A 23,155-nucleotide genomic window follows, 5' to 3' on the forward strand; every position below is an offset into this window, starting at 1 on the left:
TCTCGCTCACTTTGGACCGTGGTCTCGCCTAAGTGTTTGGAGATCGTAAGAAACTCCATAACACACCTGAATGCGCTAGAAAATTCCGTCGAAATCTAAGCAGTCTGCGAAACCCCCACCGAATTCGTCAAACGATATCGGCTGGTGGTCCTCTCGATTCCCGTAGAAATCGAGAATGGGGCAGGATCCTCCTCAACGACCGGGGGGCTTACGTCAGGTAGGACCGAAGGTCCCCCCGGTAGTGCAGTCCCCAGCGTGGAATCCTACAGAGAAATCTCTGTAGGATCCCTCCCCTTTCCCTCGTAGCCGTAAGGAGAGAGGGAATGGGGGAGGAATTGGATACTCGCTCGCCTTCCCAGTGGAACTAGCAGTTGGAGAAGAGTAGGAGCAGCCATCGCCTTGCGGCGATGGCCTCTCAGAGTCTGGGAAAACGTATCGTCAAGAGAAAACGTTTTCCCGAGGAGGGTTACGAACTCTCACTGTAGGTAAGGGTCTGCCGCCACTGTGAACGTCGTCTGGGGTGGGTGGGGCTGATCGACACCTGACAGGAGAGAGCCGATACCGTCCTCCGACTCATTCCAGTCCTCGTCGAGGTCGAAACCTCTCAGGAGGACCGAAGGAGTATTTAAATACGGTGTCCGAAGACACGTAGAAAACCGCCGCTGTCGCCAGTAGAGGAGGTGGAAGTAGCTTGATCGACCGGCCAGAACTGAGAGAGCCTTCTTGTCCGGAGACGAGAGACTCTGGTTCAAGACAGAATCGGCAAGCTCCGATCGCGGCAAACCCACCGTCGGTTTGGGTTCCCTCTCGGGCCCCAAAACGACTCGAGCAGAGACATGGGCTCTGCTGGTGGGAGCGGCGATCCTTCCCCCAGGTCGTTGTGCTGACGAATCAGTGCAATAACCTGGGCAAAGTTACTCTGAATCTCGGAAGTTACAGCGTCTTGAGGAGTAGGACCATCCAGTCCCTCCAACAAGAGCAGCTCCCAAGACCCTCCTCCTTCAGAAGAAGGACCAGCAACAGATCCCTGACGGTTGCCTCCAATCACTTGCGCGTACGTCCTGGTTGGTCCTAAGACCATACGTGGCACGTGCGGCGTCGTGACGGGATCGTGAGCGGCGCACCTCTCACGATCACTCCTAGCTACCTCGCTCTTCCCGGTGTAGCCCGAGGAAGTTGAAGGTAGTGGAGAGACAGACCTGACGCTCCCCCCAACCGCTCGCTGGCAGGACCAGCGTCACGTGGGGGGCTGCAGCCGATCACCAACCCGCGGTGGGGATCGATCTGCAGGCCTGGCCGTGCCGCTCACCTGTGGCGAGCGGCTCGACTGAGCACGTCGACCCTGGTCCCGTGCGTCAGACGAGCTGCTGCTGGTCATCGTATCCGCCCGGTCCCTGTGGGAGCGGCGGTCAGGTGACCTGCAGAGCTCACTTTCCCGGTGAGCGTCCTCACGGCACGTCAAACCGCTGGTACCAGCCGAGGCTGGTACCGTCGGTCGAGGGGACCTGGGGGACCTCTTCCCAGCCTCAACCCGTGGCCGGTCAGAGACCGTCACTTCCACCCGAAGGAGCGGTAACCGGGCTGGTTCGCTGCCGAGAGCGGCCGCTGGCCTGGCGAGAGTCACCTGAGCGGCTCTCGACAGTCTTCTGCTCCGTGCCTCGGTCATGACGCTGAGCGAACTCAGGCGTCTTAACTTTGGCTGCACGGTCACCCGAAGGAGACCGTACACTCGGAACTTCTCGCGGACGAGAAACCGAGCCGGTACCTGGCTTAGCAGCAGAGCTGCCAAGACCAGGCGAGGGTGTACCAGCGGTAGCCAGCACACCCTTGGTCCCCGTCTTCTTCTTCTTCTCAGAAGGGGAGACGGGCCCCGTTCCCCGAAGGAACAGGAGACCAGGCAGAAGAACCCCCCGTCACACCGGAGTGTGACGAGCCCTTCGAAGTTCCCGAAGGAGTCTTCTTAGGGGGAAAACCCCGGTTACCAGCTGGTCGCTGCGAGAGCGGCCGCTGGCCTGGCGAGAGTCACCTGAGCGGTTCTCGCCAGCCTTCTGCTCCGTGCCGTGGTCTTGGCGCCGAGCGAACTCTGGCGCCGAAACTTGGCTGCACGGTCTCCCGAGGGAGAGCGTACACTCGGGATCTCCCACGAACGAGAGACCGAGCCGGAACCTGGCGTAGCGGCATCGCCGCTAGCACCAGGCGAGGAAGTACCAGAGCTAACCGATACTCCTCTGCGGTTCCCCGTCTATATTTGCACCTTACGGAAGGAAGGGGAGACGGGGCCTTGCTCCGAAGGAGCCCAGGAAGGACCAGCAGGAGGACCAGCAGAAGGACCTCCCCACCGTACCCACCGAGGTGGGACGGGCCCTTAGAAGTTCCCGAAGGAGACTTCTTAGGGGGGAGAGGCAGCCTTCTTCTTCTTCGGCTTATGGGCCTTAGAAGTCGAAGGGGAAGAGGCAGCAGCAGACGAAGACGAAGATGACACCTTCCTCTTCTTCGTCAGCTCACGCAGGACAGTCGTCAGGTCCTCCATCCAGGCCGGAGTCGGGCCTATTGCCGAAGCAACACGGCCCGACTGCACCTGTCCGGAAGGACCTGGGACTGGGGAAGACACACCATGGGCAGGACCAGCATGGACAGGCGCAGGAACCAGGAGCGACAGGAACAGCAACCAGCTCAGGAGCGGCAGGAACAGCGGCAGCGGTAAACACAAAAGGGACAGCCAAGCCGTTGCGGGAACCACATCAGCGACAGGTACGGCAGGCCCAGCCATCGCCTCGTAGAATCATCGGCAGCCAGCGCCTGGTACTGGCGGCCGGTCTAGGGGCGAGCTGCTGGAACAGCGGAAGTCTGGGGCAGGCAACACGAAGAAAACACAGGCGGCGGCGGCATACCCCTCCTCGGTACGGCGGCGACCGGCCCTAGAAGCGGCAGACGGCGTCACCGACACAGCCTGGGGAGTGTAGACCAGCGGGGGGAAGCAGCATAAGCGGCCGTGAAGGTTGTAGTGGAGACCACTCCAAGGTCACCGCCCCAGACCTCGCTAGACGCTGCAGCAGATCGTGGATGCTAGGCACGCCCTGCAGCCGCAGTGGCCCATACCTGTCCAAGGTCGTCTCCCACGGATGTAGCACCTGCGGTAGCACAGACAGATTAGTAAGAGGGGTTCCCTCAGGCACTGGGGGGGAGACATGCCCCACCCCGAACGCAAGGAAGACCCCAAATACAAAATACAACGAAGAAGCTGAGCGGGGGGCAGGAAGGAAGACGAAGAATCGGATACCAAGGGAGTCGCGGGAGAGCTTTCCGACGACTTCCTGGCAGACCTTCGCTTCCCCTACCCCCGCACAGCAGTGAAAAGTAATATGAAAATGAAACAGAATACCCTTGCGATTCACTTCATAGAACTTAAAGGGGAAAAGATCAATTCCATTTGGGTAAGAACGGAAACTTGATCCAAATAATATGATGCTATCATAAAAATATATATGAAAATGAAACAGAATACTGCACTTGCGATTTCACTTTCACAGAAAATAATCGTAAGGATCAATTCCCGGGTAAGAGCGAAATTGATCCAAATTAAATTATGCAAATAAATAAATGAAAATGAAAAGAATACTGCATTGCAAATCCACTTTCATTGCATTTTATCATACAAAATTAAAAGGCTCGTGCCGAGCGCAATCACGCTCTCGGTAACGAACGCACAGGGCAAAAATATAATGAAAAAAGTACTTACATTTTTCAATTACACACTTTCGCCCAAATACATGACTCGGCGCGAGCGTCGGCACCGAGACATAATTCAAGGGTTCAATTCATGAAAAGAGAGTAAATCGCCGCATCTACGGCGATAGCTCCATGTTGGTTCATAATTAAGTAATGAAAATGAAAACAGTGTACTTACAGTTTCATTTTCAAGTCAAACAAACCATTAGTAGAAAACACAATATAAACAAAGCATACGACGATGAAGCGGGCAGAGAGCGATGACGAACACGTCCTTCACACCCGCGGCCGAAAGCAAAAGTGGTTCTTCACCTCTCGGGCGCGCGCACGATCGGACAAGCAGTTAACTACCGTTCTCCCCTTGTTCGAAGCTTACGACCGTCCCAGCTGCCGCTAGTTACCTTCCTATTGTTAAAGGACCGAGGGTTTGTATTACGTATCGGAACAAAAATGGGTTCCTACAGCAGGAGAGAGAGAAAAAAAAAGAAGATTAATGGTCTACCACGGGCTATAAACACCTGTGTTTCAGGGCCTCGACACTCATCCAGTGGCCTATAAGTGCAGAGAAACCCCCTCTCATTGTAGAGTAAGATGGGCTTCTTAAACCTGGAATCAACAGCTAAAATCAGTCAAAAGTCTCGGCAAAAAGTAGGGCTGACTGCAGCAACATCTACGTCCCCTTTTATTCTTGTATGTATGTAACACAGACATTGCCATATACGTATATACATATATAATAAAACATTTCCATTATCTATTCTTGGACTAGGATTAAGTTCAGTGTCGCCAAATATAAGCAATAACATTAATACAAGCATAAAGTAATGCTTGCAAATTATGAAAAAAAAAACTAGTACATAAGTAACAATAAAATAGAACTGAACAGAGTATAGAATTTAGGCCAATAGCCAGGTACTGTGTCCAACGAGGTCATTTGCGGCTGAAACGAAAACACAGTAAAAAGGTCTGATAGGTGTAGCAGGAGGAAAACCAAGCAGTTGCACAATTAAAAAAATGTTGGGCAGAAAGTAATATGAAAAAAAAAGTATGAACAGAGGTATAGTAAAAGGAATTAATGAAAAGTTGCAGTTTGGGATGAAGAGACGCTGCAAAGAACCTAAGTACGTACAGTGCTCTGCATGAGGTGCACTGACAGCCCTACCCCTAAACACGGGCTGCAATGAAATAAAAATCAAGACATGACCCACAGAAAATATCATCCAACCTTTGAGGACATGGCTTTAATCCTTTTTTCATAAACATCACTTAAAAAGTCGACAAACAATTCTGTAAAAATGTTTATACTCTGGACACTCAAACTGAATTGTATGGATTAAACAAAATAATAATGATCGAATCTTTAAAAATCACTGAAGTTCTGCTGTTGACAAGAACTGCACGTTTGGATGACTTCATATACTATTTGTCTCTTGAGAATCTTCATGTATGGCAATATCATCTTACTTGGAAGAACCTGTAATAAAAAATAGAAACTGTCAAAACCATCCACACCTTTGTTCATTCTGCATCTGAAGTTTGGTTTCAACATTCATTTGATCACCCATTTACAGGGAACTTGAGTACAAACTCTTCATTTTGATATGCAGACTTCCATCAAACACAAAGCCCAAAGCCGATTATCTGAACCAGCAGTGCAAGATAAAAACTGATCTGAACTTAGGAAAAATGTAAATATGTACTGTATTAGATGAACAAACAAACAAATGTAAAAGATAAGTAACAAAAGTCCATTAAATAGTAATTAGAACATACCCAAAGCCTCTCTTCAACAACCTATGACAGATCTTGCACCTGACGAGGATGCCCACCTTGCACATCACAGACAAGTTCTGAAAAGCCAAAACCCTTTAAACCCTTCTTGCACGCCAATCTGATTTCCTCAATAAACTATTATCTTAACCGGTGTAATCTTCAATAAACTATCTTAACAGGTGTAATCCTCAATAAAATATCTTAACAGGTGTAACATGATGTTAAAATTAAAATTACTTTTGTTCTGATTATACAACCTTGTACTGTTAACAATAAAAAGGTTGCAAACTACTGGACTATTATTTGATAAAAATTTCAAACCAAAAAAATAATAATCTGTCACTGAAAAATGACAAATTTTCTAAGACACTTTGTATTTTACATAGCTACAAACCTAAGGTCTTAATAATACGATAGATATTTCTTCTGCAGCTGGACTGGTGGGTAGACCCCCAGCCGGGTTAGGATGTCTGTACCTCCCTCCAAGTATAAGTCTATCCTATTGTTAAGACCAAAGGTTTGTTCGCATATGAACAAATGACAAATTTTCTAAGACAATTTGTATTTTTTATAGCTACAAACCTGAGGTGTTAACTTTGTACTGCCCACCTCTAGTCGCCCCTCTGTCTTCTTAAAAGGCATCCTGGGTTGGGAAAGACTGAACGCTGTAGCGTGGGTGCATGGTCCTTGACCACTTTTCACCCGATATATGCACACGTTGCCAGATCTCACAAGATTTCTTGCTTTTCATCTGCGATTTAACTGGATCCAGCTAAGCGCTAGAAAATTATCAATAAACAGCTCAAACTAACTTGATTGGAAGCCACACATGGCTAACTCAAGATGCACTTTAACCACATCAGACAAAATCTGAAATAGTATTGCATTCATGGGATCACTACTGCTGTGACGTCATTCAATCCTCGTCACAATCTTACCCTGACCTGACTACCAATGTTAGACATGGGTTTTAGGGCAAACTTGCATACCGCTGTAATGTTACTCCTGTTCATAATTATTCAACAACTGTCTAATCATGACTTGGGTCATTCACAAAATCTGATAAAACATCAATACACAAGTTGGCAATGTAGCCTACATATCAATAATATTTTAATTTACACCGATATTATATTTTGGATATAAAAATGTCATTAGCCTTTGTATTTGTGTGATCTGAATGTTTCTGACCTTTTTGTAAGCAAATCTTAGCAAGAACAGCTATCGGGACCTAGAATACGAGGGCCTTGTGTTGGTCATAGCTAACATTAATTTGAAGACATTTCATATACTTGCATTGCTCTCAACAAGGATATCAATGAATTTAACAGCCTTGTAAAAAATTTTTGTTTTCCTCACTCAAAAACCCTGTTGTCACGCTGTGGTCCCCAAAATTGTAGGATAGGCTATAAGGGTGGGGTTAATGTGATTGCCAAGTATACTTACTTTTTGAAGAAAATTACGTCAGAAACATTCAAAGCATGCATTAAAACAAATGAAAATTACATTTATAGAAGTCCAAATTGCATTAATGGTTCCAAGTAAAATAATACCACACACTAAACACTACGTTCATCAATAATTAGGCTTTACATTACATAAGCCAGATATTTAAGGTGCATTGTCCTATAAGTTAACAGCCCAAGCCTAGGCTAGAAAGAGAGAGAGCCCTTGCCAAGAAGCCTACTTAGTATTTGTTATATAATTACCGAGGTTTATATAATTTCTGAGCTAACATCTTTAGAAACAGCCTAGTCACCATGTCCGTGCAGTACCGTTTAGGAAACATTTTACTCTAGAGGTAACCAGACATTTACGGTTAATTTTACGATTATTAAAGTAAAAAGTATTCTACCAGTATTGGTATTCTTTACAATGATTAAAGTGTAAAGAATTCTTTACGATAAAGTATTCTCGAATAGCCTCCCCTAGAGCTGGAATTCGATCTTTCGTATTTGAACCTCAACGGAAACTGTGTCAGGATTAACCGCTATTTTGAGGCCTTCACAAACGTGGCTCCAAAGGTCCAACTCTGATTTAACACGCAGTGGTATGCTAAGCTAATCTAGATTTTTACGAAAAGGCTTATGAAAATGGTCGGATTCAATATCATGAAAATGGTCGGATTCAATATCAGTAAGTGCAAGCCTTAATATTCGTTATTCTGACAACTGTAGTACACTTGACCGGCCGAAGACACAGAAGCACATGGCCGGTTTCAAGTTGGTGGTCTTGGCTACACTTTGGTGTAATTAAATTTTCGGTTAATGTCTAGGAGAGGGCCGCATGAAGATATCAGTGATTTTCAATTTATTTTTACTAGAATGTGTAGGAATGTATGTAAATAGTGGTATATGAGTGAGATAATTTAGTGAAATTCAATAACAGTCGAAATATCGACGATCAAACTCACGCTACTCTTGTCTTCCTTCCAGAATTTTTCTAAGTCTGTTGTTATTGTTGACTGTGTCTTTTTTTAGCTCTAATGAGCCCTGTAATTACTATAATCCGCAGACATACTAGTCCACTATGACGTCTTACACGTTTGGCCAATCAGATTTTCATTTGCTGACACCTCATCAACTTTGGCCAATGGCGCAGGCGTTTGAAAATTTTCTCAGCGCGACAATACATTTTCTTGCCCAGAAATTTCAGTTCGTTCTTAGACATGGAGGCCATAGCAAGCACTTCAGCTGTTATTGCACAAGAAGTTGAAATTCCAGCTTCTTGTCCTGACTGTTTCCTTAGTTACGGTGAATTTGTTTTAGCGTATTCGGGGAATATTGAAAAACTAGTGGATTTGTGCCAGAGACACAATTTAATTTTACAAAATAAAATTTGTCCATATTGTCATGAAGTGTGTAGGGTAGATTATAAGAAACATAGTTTTAGGTGTGATAAATCTTACATTATGAAAGGACGTAGACGTAAGCGTTGTTCATATAAAGTGTCTTTGTTTGTGGGTACCTGGTTTTCAAAAGTGAAAGTGGACATTGAAACAAATTTGAAATTTATAGTTTTGTGGGTTCAAAATTGGTTTTGCTACGAAGTAGCCATTTCTGAATTAAAATTAAATAAAGGTACTGTATGCGATTGGTCATCATTTTGCAGGGAAGTAGTAATTAATTGGGTATTTTGGCGCAGCAAGAAAATTGATGGCAACAATTGTATAGTGGAAATTGACGAGTCCAAATTCGGCAAGCGGAAATATAACGTTGGCCGAGTAATAGACGGCCAGTGGGTATTTGGTGGTATTTGCCGCGAATCACGAGAACCCGGGATCGTGACACCCTGCTCTCGGTGATTAAGGAGAGGATCGAGCCAGGCACAACCATAATTTCTGACTGTTGGCGCGCATATGACTGTCTGGCAGAGGAAGGTTTTAAGCATTTGACTGTTAACCACAGCCTTCACTTTGTTAATCCCCAGACACAGGCTCATACCAATACTGTGGAGAGGAAGTGGCGGGACGTGAAGAATTTAGTGCCTAAATTTGGTTGGAGAAAGCAACACTTCGTCGGGTACCTGGCCACTTCCTACTTTAAATTGCATGTCAGGGAACCTTCGCAACGGCTTCACGTTTTCCTCAAAGCAGCAGCACATCTTTATCAACCAACAGTTTAAGGTAAGCTTCAATAATTTATAGAGTATATTATAATGGTGGTAGTATAACGATGTATACAGCAGTACCATCACTTTGGATTTGGTTTGATGGATGTGTTAGGTAGTGGCCTTAAGGGGCTCCGCCCCCCGCTAGGCCTAGGTAGGGGTACAGGGCCCTAGGTTAGGTCAGGTGGTTGTATTAGGTTCGGTAGCGCCCCGAAAATCACTGTGGCCTTAAGGGGGGGTCGCAGGGGTGCGGAGCCCCCCCCCCCCCCCCCCCTAGGCCTAGGTAGGGGTACAGGGCCCTAGGTTAGGTTAGGTGGTTGTATTAGGTTCAGTAGCGCCCCGAAAATCACTGTGGCCTTAAGGGGGGTCACACAGCAGCAGCCCCCCCCCCCCCCCCCCCCCCCCCCCCCCCGCTAGGCCTAGGTAGGGGTACAGGGTCCTAGGTTAGGTTAGGTGGTTGTATTAGGTTCGGTAGTGCCCCGAAAATCACTTTTCTCCTCCTCCCCCCCCACCCAAAAACCCCGCTTCCCACTGGGGTCCCCCATAATTGTAGTAGTAGGTTTATGCTTACATTTTGTGTGTAAGAGTAAGTCTTACCTTGTTTTTTATTCATTTCTTCATGTTTCTATGCGATGTGCAACACCAATCTGGTCGTTTTTCGTCGTTAATACTTGAAAAACGGGTGCGGCCTTCTCCTAGACATTTACCAAATTTTCTTTAGAATAATGCATTTAACGCATTTAACTATCACTTACATTTACAGTATATTTGTAAATGAATTTCTGGTGTACCTGGACAACTTACATTTCCAGAATGGAAGGCGGAGAGACGTAGCGCTCCAGATATTACTTAACCCTTAAACGCCGGAGCGGTAAATAAAAAAATTACCCCCGTATGCCGGAGGGGTTTGAGAGTGAGCGCGTAAGCGGAAAAAATATTTTTTTCAAAAAATCACAGCGCGCTTAGTTTTCAAGATTAAGAGTTCATTTTTGGCTCCTTTTTTTGTCATTGCTTGAAGTTTAGTATGCAACCATCAGAAATGAAAAAAATTATCATTATCATATATAAATAATGCGATATATGATAGCGCAAAAACGAAATTTCATATATAATTGTATTCAAATCGCGCTGTGCGCAAAACGGTTGAAGGTAACAAGTTTCTTTTTTTTTTCGTTGTAATGTGCACTAAATTGCAATCATTTTGATATATAACACATTGTAAAACGATTAAAAGCACAGAGAAAATATTATCACAAAATAATGCATGAATTCGTAACGCGCTTACGTAAACACATATTTTTTTCAAAAATTCACCATAAATCTAAATATTGTCCTAGAGACTTCCAATATGTTTCAGAATGAAAACAAATGATTGGATATTACTATACTGTAAGAATATTAGCTTACAAATGCAGTTTTCGACCATATCTGACGAGCTAAAGTTGACCGAATGTCGAATTTTTTATATATATTTTTTTATAAGGCAATTATTTCGGAAATAAGAAAAGCTACAACTTTCAAATATTTTTCGTTTTATTCTACATGAAATTGCGCACATTTTCATATATAAAACTCTATGAAATACCTATATGAAACGGAGCAAATATTCCGAGAATGGGACTTACGCATTTCGGAGATTTGTGGCGGAGAATCCGCGCGCGGAGGGAAGGAAAGTTTTTTTAAAAAATTCACCATAAATTTAAATATTGTGCTAGAGACTTCGAATTTGTTTCACGATGAAGATAAATGACTGAATATTACTAGACTGTAAGAGTTTTATCTTACAATTGCGTTTTTCGACCATTTCGGTAGAGTTAAATTTGACCGAACGTGGTTTTTTTTCTATTTATCGTGATTTATATGCAAATATTTTGAAAATGAGAATAGCTACAACCTTCAACTATTTATTGTTGTATTATACATGAAATTGCGCACATTTTCATATATAAAACGTTATGTAACGGCTAATTTAAATGGTGCAAACATTACCACCAATCGCACGTATGATTTTTTTCGGAAGAGTTACCGCGCGGACGTAAAGAAAATGTTATTTTTTTCATAAATTCACCATAAATCGAAATATTTTGCTAGAGACTTCCAATTTGTTGCAAAATGAAGGTAAATGCTTGAATATTACTAGAATATAAGCGGTTTAACTTACAATTGCGTTTTTCGACCATTTCGGTAGAGTCAAAATTGACCGAAGGTTGAAAATTTGTCACTTATCATTTTTTATATGGAAATATTTCAAAATTGATAAAAGCTACAACCATGGGTTGTTTTTAGTTGTATTGTGCATGAAATTTCGCACATTTTCATATATAAAACTTTATGTAACGCTAATTTAAAATGGTGCAAACATTACCACAATCGCATGTATGATTATTTTCGGAAGAGTTACCGCGCGGACGTAAGGAAAAAGTTTTTTCATAAATTCACCATAAATCGAAATATTGTGCTAGACACTTCCAATTAGTTGCAAAATTAATTTAAATGATTGAATATTACAAAAATATAAGAGTTTTAGCTTACAATTGCGTTTTTCGACCATTTCGGTAGAGTCAAAGTTGACCGAAGGTTGAAATTTTGGCACTTATCGTTATTTATATGAAAATATCTTAAAACTGATAAAAGCTACAATCATGAGTATTTTTTTGTTGTATTCTACATAAAAATGCGCACATTTTCATATATAATACTCTATGTAACGGCTAATTTAAAATGGTACAAAAATTATGTCAAAGTGACGAAATAATTTCAGAGATGTGTCACAGATACTTTTTAGTGCGGCAAGAAAGAAATTCGCGCTTGCGCGCCTGCGTAACGATTGTAAACAAAACAACACCTTGATCCGTGAACTCCCAGCATCCCCCAAGGCGCGTGATTCAAGAGTTTTCGGCTGGTAGGCCTAAAAGTATTTTTCCGCGAATTTTTAAAAAAACTTTTGTATGTCGACGTAAAATACGTCCAGTCGGCACCCGAGAGACAAAAAATGTCGACGTAAAATACGTCCAGTCGGCGTTTAAGGGTTAACAGCTCTCAGCGAACTGAAGCAATGGTTACCTTACCACCACGATTACCATCACGACGACTAACGAATTACTGACTGACAATCATTCATGACTCCATCATCCATGAGTCATGACATGATATCCTTCTTTTTGACAGTTCCAGCCGTTCCAATAATGTCCTGACAAACTAGAATAAAAAGGCTTTACCTTTCATTATCTCTGGATTTTACGTAGCAAGAGCAAAGCCAATATAGGAAAATAAAGTAAGATTAAATAACAATTGTCATTTCTCCATGAAATGAGTCTGAAAATAATTATCTATAGGTAATTTTGCATTAAAAAGGGTACAGCAAACTCTTCATATAAAGGGGGAAACACGCCTAAAAGTAAATCACAATTGAATAAACATTGATAACTATAAATGTTCAGTTTGTTAGCTATTAAAGGTTACTAGAAGTTTGGGAACTATTTTGTAATATGGTGATTGATAGTTCTATCAACTATTAACTTTATTGCATTAAATGTGAGATCTTTTACAGCTAATATCGTTCAGGCTAAGGTATTTAAATCTGACTTCTATTATAGGCCTGTTTCCCTTTTAAAAATTTGTCTGCCTTTCTTGTCAGCTGGTAATTTTTCCAGCTAAAAACTGGCGGTTTTATTTTAAAGAGCCTCACCTAAATATTTATTTATCTTCATATATCCGTAAAATATCTTATAATCCGTTAACTATTATTGAAAATAAGAGGGTTTTCAACTTAAAAATGAGTAATTCATTAAGATCTTGCATACATAATTCTAGTAGCAACTTGGATAGAGGACACTATTTCTCTTGAACGATCTGAGAGAGAGAGGGGGGGGGGGGGGGGGGGGGGGGGGGGGGTGGGGGGGAAAGGGGGGGATGGAAGTGTGGCCGGCTTTAGGGCTAGCAACCACATTCCAAAAGAAAAGCTGAGAAACAGCAAGTCGCACAGCTTGGGTACTGCTCCCTTGAAAAGGCGTTATAAAGAGAGAGAGGGAGACAGAGTCTGCCATCTCTCAATACAATAAAAATTAGTGACATTCTAAGGTTTATAAAGAGAGAGAGAGAGCACGCCATCTCTTCATACAATCAAAATTCGTGAGTGACATGCAAGTGTCTCTTTCTAAGGTGTTATAAAGAGAGAGAGAGAATGCTTTCTTACAATGCATTCAGAATCCACATCCTTCCAATGCCTCATTTCAAGTCTTCAAGATACTACGAGACGATTATTATTAGGTAATACTTGTTGAGACTAACTTATCTACATTGTCTATCTTTAAGAGAGCGTGAAGTCTTCGACTTACCTCCACTCTGTCCCGTGCCCTGAATTGGTCGTCTGTGTGTGTGATTAAGGTGTCAAATTGTTAGGTTCTATGGTATAGGCCTATGGCTTCAGTACAACCAAAGGAGACGACTGCACCGCAAATCACCAGACTCGTAACTAAACAATAGTATGAGTGACTAAACAAGAGTATGAGATGATCAGCTTTAGTAACTTGGTCTCTCTCAAAACACACACAGACTACGTAATTTCAGCCAATAAGACTGACAGATTAAGGAGAGGATAGTTCTGATTGGCTACAGAGTACGGGAGTTGCCCTGACCGAACACATCATTCCTCGGTGACCAACACTATGGCAATTGACGTTTTCCTATGTTATTTTACTTACTGAATTTAAAGTAATATTTATTCGGACGACTGTAATTAACCCCCAGGGGCCAGTACTAAAATCGGCGAAATACATTGGACGCCCCCAAGGCCAATACAGTACTATATTGGCCTTGGACGCCCCTATCCCTAGTGGATGTCGTATCCGCGGTTACGTTCCTTGCAGTTCGTGCAGAACTATTCTTTAGAATTACCCTGCAAGAAACGTAACCGCGGATACGACATCTACCAGGGATTGGGGCGTCCAATGTATTTCGCCGTTTTAAGTACTGGCCCCTGGGGGTTAATTACAGTCGTCCGAATAAATATTACTTAAAATTCTTGTTCAGTAGGTAAAACTGCATAGAAAAACCGCAACTGCCATAGTCTGGGCGGCCGCGGATAAGTACCCTAGATCTACCACCGTTATTATTGAAATTTGTGGTTTTGTATTCTCCCTAATACAGTACACTACTTTAGCGTATATGAGTTTGTCTTTTTCTTGTTTGGCATTTCTTTGAACTCGTGGACGTGTGGGCTATGGTTTCCAGCTCTTCTTCTCCTTCTGTCAAATCTTACATAATATATGTAAATAGTATTAGCTTATTACTCAGTTCCTTCTTTAGGTATTAGGCCTTGCCAGCTATGCTCCTTTCTTTTTCATCTTCAGTGGTTATGTTCAGCAATAACACGAACGCAACAAACTTAAGCGGAAATCGGGTAGTTTCACGATTTTCAACGGTATTGTGCAAATGTTATGATGTCAGACAAATGTACTATAATACTTGGTCGACTATTTGTTGGACAATGAACACAAGTAAAAGATTACTTAGCGTAGGTCTAACAATGGCGCCAACATTAGAAGGTTGAAGCCGCCTACTTCCTGATCACCTCATCCAATAAATAAATATATCTTTAGAGTCAGTGTGCTGAACATCTGTGAAGCCGCCTACTTCCTGATCACCTCATCCAATAAATAAATATATCTTTAGAGTCAGTGTGCTGAACATCTGTGAAGTATAGTCACGACACCGCTCAGTATGTACCGCCATATTTATAAAGAGGCGTGGTTTATCTCCAAGCTAGTGACACCTGCTAATGACATTTATAACAAGTACAAAAATTGTAGAGAATGAGCTGCAACTTAAGAGAGATTTATCGTTACCTACTCGACTGTCATCGTGACACTTCTTAAAGAAATGTAATATAACTACTGGTAGTTGCCATATATCAGACTTGAAATAATGACCTATTTTTTCTTAAGTTTTTGAATGTGCGTACTTTCTCATCTAAACAGGTCTCAGCTTTCAATCGAGCTTCACAGCTGACAATAAATAAGTGTAATACCTTTATCTAAAGGTTATAAGTAAAAATAACTATTTAAGTTCATAAGCTTTCATATGTAAATTCTGCAATGAAAAGAATACAAAAACATACACACAATAATCAGGGCATAGTGGTCACATGCATAAGAAGTATCAACGAATGATTTCCTGTACTTAACATAAACATGTCTTTCAAATCTTTTTACTTAACCTAATGACCATAATTATATGGAAAGATATTTTAATTCTATTTCCTCCAAAATAAATTTATTTATCACACTATATGATCGATGTGTTTTTCACTATCGATGTAAAATTTTGGTAAGGTTTGGTTTGACAGCATGTAATGAAATGAGTATCTCTATATACAAATCTTAACCTAAACCAAAACAGGAATTCTCCACAAAGTGCCCTGAAGTCCTCTCGCTCCAATGTTGTTCATCTACAAAACCTTCTGAACAATAGGGCCACACATTCATACATACAAGCATAAGCATAATCTTGATGAGTAACGAGACAATACGCACTAAACAAACATAAAGGTTAACCTAAGCACGAAAACATCCAACTAAATCTGAGCTATGTTCATTTAGGTTCATCGAATTGGCCTTTAATGAGATCCGTCATAACCGGGTATTGTACTTTCTTCTTATTAAGTTCGTCCTGTGCCCAGAGCAAAAGTTTAAGCAATTCTGCTAAAAGGGGAGTTGTTTCTTCCTGATTTTGAGCTCGTAGAATTGCTGCATTCAACTCGCTAGCCACCTGCAAAATGAAAATAGAAAATGTGAGAACAATTTTCTTCAAGAACTGTGCTAACCAACCAACTACTGTTAACGGCCTAATTCCCTGGTCTAACAAAATCCCATTATGAACCCTCTTTAACAAACTTGACATCAACACAAGTGTTTTTGTTGGTGCATGTCCTTCTCAAGTTCAAAATAGATAGTACACAAAAACTGAGGCCAAGCAAAGAATCCTTGCACACAAAAAGAAGTTTCATAAATTACTGACACCAATTATGAAATATGGTAAACCTAAGGCAGATAAAAGGTAAACTTGAACACATTCTTAAATACAAAAGTTACCTACGAGAACATTTACCTAAGTCCCTAACCATCTAGATAAGTAAAGTTTCATATCAGATCTTCCCTAAATTATCTGCCATGGAAAGGCTCTAATTAATAATGGTGAAAGACAAAACATAAATGTTAGAAAACTACACAAACCTTCTGTCTGTGAGAGGGATGTAACAAATCACCAAAGGGAGATGTGTCAGGCTGATCAAATGCCAAGAGAGCCAAGGTTCGCTCCAATTCATTCAGTATTGTTGGATCCCTTTGTCCTCTTTCAGCTAAGTGGTCCTGGGCATACACAACAGCTTCTTCAACGCGACCTTCTCTGATCAGCTCAATTAAAACTTGTTGCTGTAGGGAAAAGAGAATTTTTAGTGAAACAGAACAATATACTGCAACTACAAGGAAATTATTGTATGTATGGTATGTATTTACAATCACATACCTACATACTAATGTCTGAAACTATTAAAATATTTCCATGCTCTTCAACTCTGATGATGATGTTACTTTGATTTAATTTTTTTTGCACCTTGACCTTGTCATGATAAAAAACTGGAAATATATCCACTTAAAATCTTGTAAATGACTACAGTACACAAAATTGTCTTTAACCTCAGAACCCTTCTGAAGTATCAAAATGTTTTTGGAAAACAACTCTCAAATTTCAAACAAAACAAATCTGCTTCAGCTTTGCCCTAAACCAATATGCAATAATTGCCCATTTATTCCTATTTCACCAATTAGCTTTTGTTTGATGCTGTTCAGATCAACTATTATTAATCATATTTGATGTAACTTTATACCACTTGGACTATATTTACCTAATAATTGTATGTAAAGTTCATGTAATAATATGGATTATCCTTAACTAATAATTGTCAAGTTCATGTAATATCACTAAAATGAAATGGAGCTGTGCTCACATTACTGGCAAGTAATACAAGAATTCAATGTCTAATTAACTTGTAAAATACTTGAAAATTGATTAAAAGAGCAATGGTTATTGTATTGTTCTATGTAAGCTCTCATTCTCTGTAGAAGGATGCTAGGATACCTGGGCAAGAGCATGACAATGATAAAAAGAATGAAACGGGCAAGATGTCAAGGGGCAGCAGTATGTTTTCAGCCCTTCCAACAGAATCTTCTGTTATTCCTCCATGAAGAGTGGGCTGGATATGTATATAGCATGTGAATATTACGAGGGCATGCATGGTGGAGTATTAGGACAGTTAGTGCATGAGAAAGTGCAGACCAAAACCACAGAGGTGGCATCAACTGAGGCTGACCAACAGTGAAGCAACTGCTCTGTCCCAACCAATGAATATCACTATAGGTAGGTACTGAACTACACTTCTCATTGTCAGTTTCTCCTATATTGTTACTGGAGAAGGGAAGAAAGTTGAGGAAATGCTCACAAGAAATACCAAAGGATAACCTTCAGGGCAAGAATATTGAAAAAAGCTCCCACTACAGTGGGTCAAAGACTAAAAAGGAAGAATAGGACAGGATGGGCAGAAACTTGATGTTCTCCAAAGATATGACACAGAAACCTGTAAGTTTCATATTAGTACAGTAGTATGTCTATGTAGATACAGGTTACTGTAGGCAAAACTAAACATTGTTTTGCTAGTACCCCTGACATTCTGAACTACCACAAAACACAAAAACAGTAGAATATGAGTATACTACAGAATCAGTTGATATTGCCCAGCTAAAAGTGATGGGTAGCTAGCATGTAAGTAAGTAGTACCTAGCAAGTCTCAAACCTGCAGCCAATAACCACACTGTAACAATGACCGTTACCAGTTTTCACTTGAAGTACCCATACACAAACGGAAATGGTTTGCATTCTTATAAGAACATTCGTTTTACTCAACGCTAAATCTTACCTGCAAATGGAAATAAAGCTGAGAGTTGTCATCAAGAATTTCGGGATGCAGAGCAGTTACCATCCTCATTGCCTCTTGAAAGTGGCCGGCTTGGATGGCAGAGCGAATACGGATGCGTTCATCCAGCTGGTCCAGGTCCATGGGGGGCTTAATATTTGCTTCAATGGAAAACTTTTCAGCAGCTTCTTTAAATCCCTCTGAAATATTATTTCTTCCTTAAACACAAGGCCTCTCTTCATATAGGAATACCATAACTTCTATAATAAAGTACCTTTATAAGTCTAAGAACCATTTTCCTTGTATAAACTATTCTGAATGTCAATATGAAAGTTTAACAATGGAATAGTGCAAATTGAGGATAATTTAGGAGGAAGGTCTAGAAAAGATATAACTCTACAGAGGATAATTTAGGAGGAAGGTCTAGAAGAGATATAACTCTACAAATCAACACTAGAACTGAAAAATGGAAAAAAAATTCTTGAACGCTTGAAGGAAATTAAAACTTTTTTAATGCAAACCGAACTCTTTACACAAATAACTACCCTTATTTCTCAAAAAACATCTTACCCATGACGAGATAATTCATGATAAGCTTATTCATATCAGCTCTATGAATGTGCATCTTCCCGATCTCCTCCAACCACTCGGAAGTGTCCATCGTTTTAACGCCCTCGTTGGAGCCGGCCTGGTCCCCGTCGTTCTCCACGTTTGTTCTCATATACTCGACGTCTGAAAGGCTATAAAAGATTAACGTCTTGAAAAGAACAGTTTTAACAGGCGAATTTCATTTCAATCTCATGTCCAGTAGAAAAAAAGAAATTTTGATAAAAGAGCCCTGCAGAGTTATATCGTTTATTAATAGAATTTTTTACTGAATAATATAGAAGAAGGTGTACTATATAATGCAGTATGGGTTTGATAATGAGAAATTTACCGAGATAATTTTAAAAATTTAGTCTTTTGCTTAAATTTTTACATTCATCCCCAAGGAAGCAGTACTTAACACGGTGCCCTGTGGTAGTTTTCCTGTAGAATTATCACAAAAGAATTTAATAAAAATTCCCTTATATGAAAGACCATAATATAAACAAAACATTTCTGGATGATTTGCCTTTTTCCTATGTAGGCTAGGTAGGTAAAGGCCTACATACTAGGGAGCCTTTTGAATAGTATACTCGTAGTATATACTGTATTTCCAGTGCATGTTGAAAACTGAGGTGGGATTATTATGAAAAGCTCTGGCTTGTAGGCCTATATTTATGAAATATCCTAGCCTACATATCTAAAGGCTATACGGTTAATGTCTAGGAGAGGGCCGCATGAAGATATCAGTGATATTCAATGTATTTTTACTAGAATGTGTAGGAATGTATGTAAGTAGTGGTATACGAGTGAGATAATTTAGTGAAATTCAATAACAGTCGAAATATCGACGATCAAACTCACGCTACTCTTGTCTCCTCCCAGAATTTTTCTAAGTCTATTGTTATTGTTGACTGTGTCTTGTTTTTAGCTCAAATGAGCCCTGTAATTACTATAATCCGCAGACAAACTAGTCCACTATGACGTCTTACACGTTTGGCCAATCACAGTTTCATTTTCTTACACCTCATCAACTTTGGCCAATGGCGCGGGTGTTTGAAATTTTTCTCAGCGCGACAATACATTATCTTACCCAGGCTTTTCAGTTTGTTCTTAGACATGAAGGCCGTAGCAAGTACTTCATCTCATATTGCACAAGAAGTTGAAATTCCAGCTTCTTGTCCTGACTGTTTCCTAAGTTACAGTGAATTTGTTTTAGCTTATTCGGGGAATATTGAAAAACTAGTGGATTCGTCGGGTACCTGGCCACTTCCTACTTTTAAGTTGCATGTCAGGGAACCTTCGCAATGGCTTCACATTTTCCTCAAAGCAGCAGCACATCTTTATCAGCCAACAGTTTAAGGTAAGCTTCTTTAATTTATAGAGTATATTATAATGGTGGTAGTATAACGATGTATACAGCAGTACCATCACTTTGGATTTGGTTTGATGGATGTGTTAGGTAGTGGCCTTAAGGGGGGGTTGCAGGGGGGGGCTCTGCCCCCCGCTAGGCCTAGGTAGGGGTACAGGGCCTTAGGTAAGGTTAGGTGGTTGTATTAGGTTCGGTAGTGCCCCGAAAATCACTTTTCTCCTCCTCCCCCCCACCCAAAAACCTCGCTTCCCACTGGGATCCCCCATAATTGAAGTAATAGGTTTATGCTTAGATTTTGTGTGTAATAGTAACTCTTAGTTTCTTTTTTATTCATTTCCTCATGTTTCTATGCGATGTGCAACACCAATCTGGTCGTTTTTTGCCTTTTTCGCGTTAATACTTGAAAAACGGGTGCGGCCTTCTCCTGGACATTTACCGGCTATACTCGTTATTCTAGTAACTTTCTAGTATAGGCTACCTATAGCCTAGCATAGGGATGCAAGGGATGGTGTCTAGCCTAGGTGTAGGATAACTTTTAAAAATTATGATTTTCTTGTAGAAATCCATTTCAAATTCGATGATAACTTTAAAGAATATGGTTTCTCAGTAAAATTAATCTAAACTTCGACGAAAAACGTGAAAAAATGGACCCTGAATATCAATATATTTTTTTTCTGGTAAAATCAATTTCAAATGTAATGAAAAAAATGTGAGAAAATGAAGCTTAGGAATCAATAATTATTTTTCTGGTAAAACCAAAATCAAATAAGATGAATAACGTGAAAAACGAAACTTAAAAATCATTATATATTTTTTAAAATATAAATAAACATGGACGGAAATCTTACGCATTGGGTTGGCCAAACAGCCCACCATAACACGAGATTAAAAGGCAAGTCTGTGAAGGAATCAATAGCAGAAACATGAATAAACATTGGGATGGATATTAATCTTCGTTAAATAAACTTTAAGATATAAAAATAAATAAACGACATGCAAAGATTAGCAGCCATTCATACCCTACCTACGTCTACTACCTAAGGTATAGGCTAGCTACTAGGTACTACTACAAGGCTTAAGTCAGGCCTAAGTCTTACAATTCTTCCCTCTCTCTTAGGCATACCGTGTCATTCGTTAAATCTACGCCTACCAAATCGTAATTTGTAAAACACGTCAGTGATAAAGGTTAAATACGCTTTCTACATACCTATGACAAAGAAAAAATTAATAACAGATCTCTTTGTCGCCCTCGAACAGCTGACGATGTTCTGTTGTTGCCAAACTGCGGCGGATGAGCGATGGCGACGGTAACGTTGAAGAGAAACACGTTATGGTACGACACTGTTGTATCTACTTATTAATTATAAATAAATATAAACGTTGACAGTAACGTTAAAGGGGGACACGTTATGGTACAACACTGCTGTTTACATAAAAATGAATATAAAAACTTGATTTTATATAAATAAATATATATTATTAGATGTATGTAGATATATATTTATTCGTTCTTATCAATTGTTTGACGCAATCAACTCGTCACTTTGTTACAAGGTTTTTTCATTATATCCAACACTTGTTTACTTTTAATATTGCCTTTATAACCGCTAGTATCATAGAAACACTATTTATCATTACTTCCTTAATTTTTCTTAGTGAAGAGAGGGAGTTGGAATGACTGGACAGCAAGGTAAAGAACGAGGTAGATGATGATAATTACGGTAAGTACAAGGGTCTAAGAGGTCATAGTTATAATTTATAGTAGTTAAAAAGCTTGGATAGCATATGTTAAAAGATAGTAAAGCTAAAAGATGGGTGCATATAGGGGTCAAAAGGACGCTGCAAACACCTGTAATGTAATTAATATATTTGATAAATTTTTATACTGAAGTTATGCTTTTGACTTCACACATTTAAAGTAAATTTCTGTTTGTTTTTGTCCAGTTTATTTATATATGTCGTTTGAAGGTTGGACTTGGGGTTTTTACCTCCCCCCCTCTAAGGGTAGTTATAATTTTAATTGGTAATTAACCCTTGTAAATGTTTTTCTTTTCATGGTTGACGATGTTTCGACTGTTTGTGACCCATTTTGTTTTCATCTCCGCTTCTGATATAGGAACTTGCGGAGTGATGAAGAGTTAGTTAACGGCTCCCTGTAGAGAGGTTACCAGCTCCTATATTTTTTTCTGACGGCTTGTGGTAAATTACTCGGATGTTCTGAAGACGTCCTCGACTTTGTGAAGCTATTGGCATCTTGGAGGTGTTCCTTTCCATCCCCCTACGAACAGTACTTTTTGTGGACGTCTCTGCGGTCGGTGTAAAGAAATCGTGTGACGCTCTTCCTTTACAAGACGTATACTTCGGGGTTGTGATGCCCTTACTTGCTTGACGTACCTTTGGAGGCGAAACTCGCCCGTCATTTGCCCTTGCCCTCAGTTAGCTGAACCTCTGGAGTCGTAAAGAGGCCTCCCAGGGTCGAAGAAGAGGGTAAGATCCCAGACCCTGTGTGTATTTACCATACATATTCTCTTGTATAGACGACCTGAGTTGGGTGTTTCATCCTTAGTGGCACTACGGGAGTTTACCGTTGAAGACGAGACTTCGAGCTAATATTAGAGACGACTTACTATGAATCATGGGATTAGTGGAGTGATAGTTAATTTTTCTTAACTGCAAGATAATTGTTTCATAATCCTAATGTACGCTTATTCGAATGTGTGGTTTGATTAGGTTTAAGGCTATTTTTCTTACTTTGTCTCTTACTATCATAACGACCAGTGCATCTGTGTTTTCTATCTCCCCCTAGTAACTTTTTCTTTTACTTTAGTATGATAGTTAGCTAGGCGAATGTATTTTTGGATTTTTGTAATTGTGAGTTTTGTCTTGCTCTTTCTTCCCTAAAGTACAGCTTTCAAGGGATTTTTTTGTAATGATAAGACCTTTTTGTTGTAATAAATAATTAAGTATATGTTTAGTCTCTGTATCCTTCTCTTTGAGGAAATACTTTGGATTGTTGATGTTCTGGTTATGAGTCCTACTCATTATCTTAGTGGTAAGGACTTTAGAAGTGGATTAAAGAACCTCTGAACTCATTACCATCTCCAAGAGTTCATAACACA

General features: G+C 40.6%; 1 protein-coding gene and 1 long non-coding RNA gene across 5 annotated transcripts; both read right to left on the bottom strand.

Moving 5' to 3' along the window:
* Window positions 1-4,955: 4,955 nt before the first annotated feature.
* Window positions 4,956-13,623, bottom strand: LOC135224204 (uncharacterized). 3 transcript variants are annotated; one of them, XR_010316682.1, is made up of 3 exons: window positions 13,449-13,623; window positions 5,503-5,579; window positions 4,956-5,203 (listed from the first exon to the last, which is right to left on the bottom strand). It is a non-coding gene; the product is annotated as an uncharacterized LOC135224204 (long non-coding RNA). The 3 variants fall into 3 exon arrangements; XR_010316681.1 differs by lacking the exon at window positions 13,449-13,623 and adding an exon at window positions 9,916-9,965; XR_010316683.1 differs by lacking the exon at window positions 13,449-13,623 and adding an exon at window positions 6,085-6,366.
* Window positions 13,624-15,375: 1,752 nt separating this feature from the next.
* On the bottom strand, window positions 15,376-21,383 carry LOC135223848 (glucose-induced degradation protein 8 homolog). Of its 2 annotated transcripts, none has more exons than XM_064262732.1 (5): window positions 21,244-21,383; window positions 18,650-18,811; window positions 18,083-18,279; window positions 16,344-16,541; window positions 15,376-15,879 (listed from the first exon to the last, which is right to left on the bottom strand). In XM_064262732.1, the coding sequence occupies exons 2-5, from the start codon at window positions 18,798-18,800 to the stop codon at window positions 15,703-15,705; spliced, it is 723 nt and encodes a 240-aa protein (XP_064118802.1). In that variant the 5' UTR covers window positions 18,801-18,811; window positions 21,244-21,383; the 3' UTR covers window positions 15,376-15,702. The 2 variants fall into 2 exon arrangements, with proteins under 2 accessions (XP_064118802.1, XP_064118803.1); XM_064262733.1 differs by having other exon boundaries at window positions 15,563-15,879; window positions 18,650-18,819; window positions 21,244-21,381.
* Between the last annotated feature and the right edge of the window lie 1,772 nt (window positions 21,384-23,155).

Source organism: Macrobrachium nipponense, chromosome 10 (assembly GCF_015104395.2).
Source record: "Macrobrachium nipponense isolate FS-2020 chromosome 10, ASM1510439v2, whole genome shotgun sequence".
NCBI lineage: Eukaryota > Metazoa > Arthropoda > Malacostraca > Decapoda > Palaemonidae > Macrobrachium > Macrobrachium nipponense.